The following is a 9,535-nucleotide window of genomic DNA, read 5'->3' on the forward strand; positions in this document are numbered from 1 at the left end:
ACTCCATTCATTCATCCACTTTTGTGTTTAACCTCAATTGATCAAATTGCATTCATGTTTATTTCTCTGCACTTTATAAAAATCCCAAAATATTATTTTTATAGTCTTGATTGGTTAAGCAAAAGCACAACAGTTTAGTGTCGTAAGTCTCTTGGGAAAACGATACTTGGACTTACCATTTTATTATTACTTGAACGATTTGGTACACTTGCCAATTTGTCAATACTTTTACAACCTCATTCTTGTTGGGTACAAACAAAGTCTCACATAAGAAAAAATAAGAGATGGACATGGGTTTATATACACATAAGATACCTTCATTGATAAGAGGCCTTTTGGAGTGGTACCAAAAGCAAATCCNGTTTATATACACATAAGATACCTTCATTGATAAGAGGCCTTTTGGAGTGGTACCAAAAGCAAATCCGTGAGGGCTTGGCCCAAAGCGGACAATATCTTATCAGTGTGGAGACTTATGTGTATGTGTGAGTGTGGAACCCCTCCCTACAATTCTTCCACGGAGTCACCTATACTCACGATTTTGTTGAAGGAGCAAATAAAAAGGCTATCATTTGGTATCTTAAGTTTGCTCACGACCTAAAAGAGATAAGTTTTTCTTCTCTAATTTCTTTTCTAATTTCAGCATCTTTTTCATCATGGCTAGAGTTGTTTGTATCAATTTGTTTATGTTTCTATGTCTTTTATTTGTTTCAAATATTCTACTTCTTCTTGAACCTTCATTTGAGTGCTTCTAGGTCTTCTTTGAATTTATACATAACTACTTTTACATTTTCTTAAGTATTTTGATGTTTTGTTAGGTGCCTTTTCTTTAAATCTTTTTTTTTTTGTCATTTTAATTTTTAAATTCATATGTTGTGTTTAGAAGTCATGTTTAGTCCTTGTATGTCATAAAATATATGTTTAGTTGTTTGAAGATTCAAGAAAAACATGATATCTTCTTTATTTGTGAAATATTCATATTATAGTCCTAGTTGAGTGCTTTTCTTTTTCAATATTGAGTTCTTACTTTTATTTGAATCATAAACAAGTTTTTAGAGTTAGGATTCTATAATTTTTTTATTGAATTTCTATTTTGCACTTTGATTTTATTTGGTTTCTTTTTTTAAGAGTTGCTTATTTGTCTCTATTTTGATTCAAGTATTTTGATATGATGAGTATGGTGTAGTGGTGGTGGTGGTTCTATTTGTTGAGTAAAATGAGAAGAAGAAAATGCTTAGATAAAAAGAACAGAAGAAAATGACAAAAAGAGTGCACTAAAATCACTACTACTACTTGCATTTGAGTTGTTTTTATGTGCTTTTATTTCTAGTGTTTTAATTCTAGAAAAATCTACAGTTATATATATCTCAATTTGAAGCTTATTTAGTGAACCTATGCACCAATAGCTTACAGCCTTGAGGAGACAAGAAGCATGTATTCAATTCTAGTTTTGTTTTTTTGTAATCTATTCTAGTATCTTTCTTTAGTTAATATTTGTGTCTGCTTACCTTGTTCTTTGCTTCCTATTTGGTTCCTTATGCTCTTTATTTTCTAGCATCATACTTTGTGTTCTTATTTTAAATTCTTGCTTAAGTGAACTTCTCTTTTTCCTTAGAATTCCTTAAAGTGCACCTTCACATCTAGAAAACTTTGTTATCTTAATGTCTAGTGGGAATCTTCATGGAGTTTTCTTAATCATCAAAATACCATATATAATATTAAACTATAAAATGGGTCTTTATAATTTGGTAACTAGAGTCTAAGTTATCTTGAAATATGGTGTTTTATGTTTCTAACAATCAATTGTTTCTAGTGAATGTGACACTTTTTGATACTACTAAGCAGCAATGCACTTGTTGGAAAAATATTATTAAGAAAATGTCACTAGTGTTGCATCGGGTGTAAGCATAGGTACAATGTTGTTGCAAGAAGCACACCCAATTTCTTACTTTAGGGAAAAACTTCATGGAGCCTCCCTCAATTATCCTACCTATGATAAATAGTTATATGCATTACTGAGAGCCCTTCAAACTTGGGAGAACTATCTAATGATAAGGAATTTGTCATTTATAATGGTCATGAGTCACTTATGTACTAGAAGGGACAACATAAGTTGAACAAGAGGCATGGAAAATTGATGAAGATTTTGGAGCAATTCCCATACGTGATAAATTACAATTAGGGAAAAAGTAATATTGTATTTGATGCTTTACCTAGAAGGCACAACTTGTTTACAAAATTGGGAGCCTAGATTATTGGATTTAAACACATATCTGATTTGAATGAACAAGACTCTGATTTCTTGTCCATATTTGCTAGTTGTTAAGAGAAAGCACAAGGAGGTTTCTATGTGTCCCTAGGCTATTTATTTAAAGAAGGAAATTTTGTGTGTCCCAAGCATCTCATAAAAAACTCTTACCGAAAGAAACACATAAGGGGTGCTTTAGGGCCATTTGGAGTTGGTAAGACTCTATGCATTTTAGAGGAGAAATTTTTATGGGCCTCATACAAGAAAAGAAGTCCAAAGACATTTTCATAGATGCATTGCATGTCTATAAGCTATGTCTAGGACTATGCCCCAGGCTTTATATAGCCCTCTATCAATTGCTCCATCCCCTTGAGAAGATACTAACATGAATTTTATCCTTGGTCTACCCAAGACCTAAATGAGATTTGATTCTATATTTATGGATCATTTTAGTAAAATGGCTCGGTTTATATCATGCCACGAGGTAGATGATGCAAGCATATAGCCAAGCTCTTCTTTAAAGATGTGGTTAAACTTCATGGGTTGCCTAGAACAATAGTCTCTAATAGAGATTTTAAGTGCCTAAGTCAAATTTGTATAACTCTTTGGTTTAGGCTAGCAATTAAGCTTAATTTTTCAAACTCTTGTCAACCTCAAACTGATGGGCAAATAGAGATAGTTAATAGATCTCTAGGCATAATGTTAAAGGAAATTCTAAAGAGCAACCACAAAACTTGGGACAAACATCTTTCCCACATACAATTTGCATATAATAGGATAGTTCATAAAAATATCAAAGTCTCTCCATTTGAGATTTTGTGGGACCAATCCTCGAACTAAAGCGTAGCATCTAGTATTTAGAGAAAGGTTCGGGTTTGAATATCATCTTTTATCTTATTTTTCTGTCATATTAAAAAAAAACCAAAAAATTTCTTGAATGTTTGTGTTTTGTGTTTGTTTTGAAATTTTGTTTGGTTCCTTGTTCTTAGAATCTTATAAGGAGTACAACCCATAGTTTTTTATCCAATTTTGTCCAGTTCTTAATTTTTCATGTTCTTAGTTTAAATTTTGTATTTCTACATTTGATTCATATAAATAATTTATTTTTCTGTTTTTTTGTTAATTGTAGTCCAAATTAACTATTTACCTTGATCTTGGATGAGTTTTGGTGTTTTAAAGACAATCTATTTAGTTTTATTTCTTTGTGTTGAATTGGAAAATTAAAAAAAAAAATAGTGGATCCAAGTCAAAAGAAAACAAATATGTATTCAAAGAAAAGAAAGAATAGAAAGAAAGTAAGGATTAAAGAGTAAAAAACATGTTATAGAGTTATAAACACTATTATTATGTTGTAATATTGCTTATGATGTGTAATCTATTATATTGAGTCTTTTATTCGAGTCTTCGTATTGTCTCATTTAGATCTCATAACATTTTTCACGTTTGTTCATGTTGTTCTTAAGCTACCAGACTTCTCTACCAAGTGCTAGAGGGAGATTGATCGTAAAATACAAGAGAGTATACATCCAAGAAAAAAACTACAAGTGTCATATACAATGTGGAATTTGAGTGAAACACTTAGACGAGTTGTGATAACCTAAATACATTATTTTTATTTTGTTTTTCTAACCTTTTGCAGGATTTATCAATGTTGAACAGTGCAACATGTTCTAACAGAGATATCTTTCTCGAAGTTGTGTGTATATGAGGCCTTGGTGGAGAACATCAATGCCTTGGAGTCTAGAATTGTAAAGTTGAATGGCAAAAATTTTAGTATTGAAAGAAGCACAAGAATGACAAACTGTTTTTCCCTAGATGTTAAATGAAATGTTATAAGATGTTCCAAATGTAAAGGTTATGGACATGAAACTCATCAATATCCTAATTGAAATGCAGGTCTCATGACTCATGAGTACCTCAAAAACTACATTCTATATGTGAAAGAGGAGGAAGAAATTAGAAGCATTGAAAAGAAGACAAGAGTAGAAGTTTAAAGGAGCACAAGAGAAAGAAACACTAATGAATATGGAAGAAAGAGAAAAGAGAGAAAAAAAAGGAAGTGAGAGAGGAGAAGGAAAATAGAGAAAAAGAGGAGAAAGAAAAGAGAGAGAAGAGAAAGAAGAAAAAAGAGAAGAAGAGAAAGAAGAAAAAGAGAGAGAAGAGAAATAGAAAGCATCAATAAATCAACATACCAATCTTCGAAAATATTCTAGTAAGAAAAATGAAAAAACTATTATTTTGTATATAGTGCCTCTTCTTATGTCAACCAAGGCGTATAAGCTCATTAATTTGTTTACTATGATATAATATAGGTTACTATTGAGTACACTTCATTATTTAGCATTTTATCCCATCTATATCTTTTCAAGAGAAATGTCCTTAACCATATTATTATTCTGATTAGTATGGTTGAATTTGAGTATTTAAAGTATCTTTTTGGCTTCACTTTATGTTTAACTTTATTTTGAAGTGTAAATTAAATTATACCTAATTGAGGTTTACCTTAGGGATTTAAATCTTAAGAATTTAAATAAGTAGTATTTCATTCAGATTGATTTATTATTTACATTGAAATTCACATATCCTGACTAGTATATGTATAAAAATACTTTATTGAATATATTTCATCATTTTTGTGCCACGTAATCACACCATATGTGTCACAAATAATTACTAGATAATAATTGTTCTCACTTCCTTTTCTTTTGTGGATTGTTTTCCTTTTTTAAAATAAAAGAGTTTTTAAATATGCATACATGACATCTCTTTTGGAAGACATTCTCTACTACATTTTTAAGATTGTAGTGGAACTTGGATATGCAACATAATACAGTAACTTTTACAAGGTAAACAGATAAGAAGGGTAGGTCACTTCTATTGCAATGATGGTATATAAGACTTTTAGAAGGAATAAAGGTTGGTTATGGTAGAAATGGGTTTGACGAAATGACCCACACAAATGTGGAGGAGCATAACGACAGGAAACAACTCCATTGTACCTGTGTAGATTGAACTACGAAGATGAAGTTCTAATATTCCTCTATATTAAATAGTAACTACATTTAGAGACAAAAAATTAGACATGGTAGTGACTAAATTATCTATTATTTTATAAATTAAAAATTATTTGTATTTAAAATAGTTATTACTATTAATAAAAATTATAATTCGTTTATGAATGAAAGTCTAATATTTAGTAGAATCAACAATAATTATAAGTAACTTAAATCTTGATAGCTAAGACTAAAGATCAATTTAAAACTAATTATAATTTTTTTTATTAATTGTAAAGATTATATTTTAGATACTAATAGTTTTTAATTTATAAACTGTTATATAATTTAGTCATTATAATGAATAATTATTTTTTCATTATACTTTGTTGATATTTAATAAATTTCTTGTAGTCCATGATAAACTTATTATCTTTAAAAACAATATTTGAAACACCCATATTCTAGTTTAGTACACAATTATAGTAAAAAAAATGTGATAGAACAATTTGGAAAAGCAAAGCAAACAAGTATTTACCTTGATCCTTTGTGAAGTTTGTTATTTTTTTTTCTTACGTCTTGGCTTTAACTATGAACCCTTGATCCTCTCCAATTTGGACAAACAAAAGCTTTATTTATGTTTTTCTTTGGACCTAAAATTAAACAAATGAATTGCACATGAGAAGAATAGCAGTCCAAAACAATTACATCAATAATATGATAATGCGTCTTCTTTTAACAAAGACATACCAAATAAGAAGAAACCTTGTTATCAACTTTATCATAATTAGAATTAGTATTTTTACTTATGACTTTACTAATTTTGAAGTGTGCATTTGTCTAGTATAATGTTCAGGGTGCATCCATCATCTTCTAGGTTGGTGGTATTCATAAAAGGCAAGAAAGCCGAGACGAAGATTAAGGATAATCAAAAAGGACATTTAAAAGTACTACATAGGAGAGATTGTCTAAGATTGGGGAATAAGAACAAAAGGTGGAGTTGTATGATGATGATTAATCATACCAATTTAGGCTCTTTTTTTTTCTAATATATCAAATTGAGTGAAAATTTTGAAACTATCTGTTTAACTTTAATTTTAAATAATAAATAGGAAAATTATAACAAATTAAGGAAAAATTTTGAAATAAACATTTGTAATCGCAAATGAAGAGAAGGAAGGAAAAATTGAAAATAGGAAAGAAAAGATGAATGTGTTTTGTATTTACCTGAAGATATGTGTGCTCTGCAATGTTCCACAAACTTTCAAAGACTCTCTGCAATTAGGGCTGAAATGAAGCATTTCTTCTTTGCTCTTTTGAGTGTAAAACCTTTGAACACTCTAGAATATCATACTAATCCATTTCAACACGCATTCCTCCCATCAAAGAAAAGCATATCTTCCTTTTCTTTACCATTTCTTCAGTTTAATTTTCATGTTGTTGGCTCAACTTTTGCATTCTCTTCTCAACTTTTGCATTAACTATTATTCTTTTAGTTTTGCCTAAATTTTGTAAAAAGATGAATACAATGCATCCTGATTCTAATAATATCGTTCTAATTATTATTATTATTATTATTATATACTTTTTTTATTAAAAATGAGAGTTTCTGATTGCCATATTATTAAAATTCATTATAATTTTATCTTTTATTTTTTCACCTTTAGAATTTCACTTTATTTTTTAAATACCTACACCTTCGCTAATTTGTCATCATTTATTTTGTTTGGCATGTAAACATACTTTCTGATTTAATTTGTTACATAACTTGTCTGTTAACCATATTTTAGATTGATATATAAGTACTTATCATGCATCTGTAATTTTATTTCCAGTGTTTTAACAGTAGGACTCACTAATCACATAAATTCTTTTTAATCCAAAAAATGACGTATAGATATAGTTGAAACTGAGTGAAAGAGAATGGTATAGACACTGCATCACACTCATCTTAACAACTAAAACATTCCAACATCCATTGTAGAAAAAGAAAGAGTATTATCATCGTTCTCGTATCTCAATATGATACAACAACAATGAGTCCTCCATATTCTCGACCACCATGTTCACCCTATTATCCATACTATTCTCCTCCACCACAAAACCCTTTCCACCACCTCCACCACCACCTTCAAACTGTAACACGACCAAACCTCCAACTCCCATTTCCTGTAACTGTTCAGGCCTTCCCAATCCTCCTATTGTTCCTCCTTCCCCTTCTCCAATCACATCCTACGTACTCTTCTCCTCCTCCTCCTTATATTATAGTGAAGGGTTCCGTTATTTTGACACTCACGTTTTGACACATTTTTTATAACGACAGTTGTCAACGTATAATTGGTCCGTTTTTTTTTTCAAAAAATCTGGTTAAAAACAGGAGTAGGGTTTCAAAAATTTTGTGTTCCAATTATACCCTTCTCCTGTTTCATTACGTTTTCTCTCTCAGATTTCATCTCTCTCACATTTTGACATCTCCTGTGTTTTCCTTCTCTGGTTCGTTCTTGCATTTTGTTTTCGTTATCCTTGTTCGAAATGGGAAGTTTCGAACAACAACGTGGTTGGAGCAAGATAAATGCGTTCTTCGACCATTTTCTTGTCGGTTTAGGTATTGTGTTTGGTGTCGATTTCTGTTGATGTTGTGGTTTGGGTATAGGGTTTTTCGTTTGTGTGTTGGATTTCTTGTGGGTTCTTCGACCACTTTTGGTTTTTTGATTATTTCCTTTGGTGTTTACCATTGTGTTATTTTCTATATGCAGTTGACCGTTCGTCATTTCCTTTTGGTTATTTCCTTTGGATGCAACGTCGAACATCGCAGAAGGTGGAATTGCGAAGAACATACCGGGAAAAATGTCAAACAACCAATCACATTTGAAGAGGTATGTCAGAATTGGATCAAGAAGGCATTACAAGAGCCAAGCACTTAAGACACCATACACCGAAAATGTAAGACCTAGAAAGAAAAATGAGTGATTATTGTATTGGTTTTAGAATAGGACAAGAACTTGATTGATGTTGTAATGCAACCTATTTGGTTGAATATACAGAAGATGCATCTTTGGTTCCATGTATTTATCTAATTCATAATTGTAATTTAAATGTCAATGTTATTGAAGTGCTTTATAAATTGATTTGGAAGTGATAATGTTTGTGAGACAAGAATGAATTAATGTTTGTGTTTTTGAGTGAGGATTGGGTTGAAGCTAATGTTTTGGGTCCCCCATGATGGAGGGAGAGAGCACCCATGTTTAGATTATTGAATCCAGTGAAGTTGTGCTATGTATACTACACAAATCTACCTTGTAATTGATTACAAATAGGATGTAATCGATTACGCGTGTTTAATTTACATATTGGACATCCTGTTGAACTGAGGGAGCCACCAATGATAACGCAAGGGACCACAGTTGAGTAGCATTGTGCTTTGACCCAAATCTAGTACTTTTAATTGTAATTTGATATTGTTGAGTGAGGATATGCTTGAAGCTAATGTTTTGGGTTCCCCATCATTAAGGGAGAGAGCACCCATGTTGAGATTATTCACAGAAGTGAAGTTGTGCTATGTATGCTGCAAAAATTTGTCTTGTAATCGATTACAAATAGGATGTAATCGATTACGCGTGTCTAATTTACAGATTTGACAACCTGTTGAACTGAGGGAGCCACTAGTGATAACGCAGGGGACCACAACATAATAAAATTGTGTTTTTACCCAAATCCAGTACTTTTAAATTTAATTTGATGTTGTTGAGTGTGGATATGCTTGAAGCTAATGTTTTGGGTCCCCCATGTGGAGATTATTCAAAGAAGTGAAGTTGTGCTATGTATGCTGCAAAAATGTGCCTTGTAATCGATTACAAATAGGATGTAATCGATTACGCGTGTCTGATTTACATATTGGACATCCTGTTGAACTGAGGGAGCCACCAGTGATAACACAGGGGACCACAGCTGAGTAGCATTGTGTTTTGACCCAAATCCAGTACTTTTAATTGTAATTAGATGTTGTTGAATGAGGATATGCTTGAAGCTAAATTTTTGGGTCTCCCATCATTGAGGGAGAGAGCACCCATGTTGATATTATTCACAGAAGTGAAGTAGTGCGATGTATGCTACAAAAATCTGCCTTGTAATGATTACAAATATGATGTAATCGATTACGCGTGTCTGATTTACATATTGGACATCCTGTTGAACTGAGGGAGCCAACAGTGATAACACAGGGGACCACAACTGAGTAGCATTGTGTTTTGACCCAAATCCAGTACTTTTAATTGTAATTTGATGTTGTTGAGTG

General features: G+C 31.4%; 2 protein-coding genes across 2 annotated transcripts in view; one reads left to right on the top strand and one right to left on the bottom strand.

Moving 5' to 3' along the window:
- Window positions 1–5,884, bottom strand: part of LOC111242488 (probable disease resistance protein At1g15890) — a 13,482-nt gene extending 7,598 nt beyond the window's left edge. The window contains exon 1 of the mRNA XM_022785928.1: window positions 5,780–5,884. The gene's annotated coding sequence lies outside the window, so the exon portion shown is untranslated. The remainder of the gene's footprint in view (window positions 1–5,779) is intronic.
- Window positions 5,885–7,222: 1,338 nt separating this feature from the next.
- On the top strand, window positions 7,223–8,139 carry LOC111242560. Its single transcript, XM_022786392.1, has 3 exons — window positions 7,223–7,477; window positions 7,782–7,846; window positions 7,998–8,139. The coding sequence occupies exons 1-3, from the start codon at window positions 7,278–7,280 to the stop codon at window positions 8,111–8,113; spliced, it is 381 nt and encodes a 126-aa protein (XP_022642113.1). The 5' UTR covers window positions 7,223–7,277; the 3' UTR covers window positions 8,114–8,139.
- The last annotated feature ends 1,396 nt before the right edge of the window (window positions 8,140–9,535 follow it).

This window comes from Vigna radiata, chromosome 9 (genome assembly GCF_000741045.1).
Source record: "Vigna radiata var. radiata cultivar VC1973A chromosome 9, Vradiata_ver6, whole genome shotgun sequence".
Classification (NCBI taxonomy): Eukaryota; Viridiplantae; Streptophyta; class Magnoliopsida; order Fabales; family Fabaceae; genus Vigna; species Vigna radiata.

Excerpts from the sequence above, each read along its gene's own strand:
- LOC111242560 (XM_022786392.1), top strand. The coding sequence starts at position 7,278 with ATGAGTCCTCCATATTCTCGACCACCATGTTCACCCTATTATCCATAC. Across the intron at positions 7,478-7,781 it reads CTTCTCCAATCACATCCTAC|TTTCGAACAACAACGTGGTT; the intron begins GTACTCTTCTCC and ends CGAAATGGGAAG. Across the intron at positions 7,847-7,997 it reads CCATTTTCTTGTCGGTTTAG|TTGACCGTTCGTCATTTCCT; the intron begins GTATTGTGTTTG and ends TTCTATATGCAG.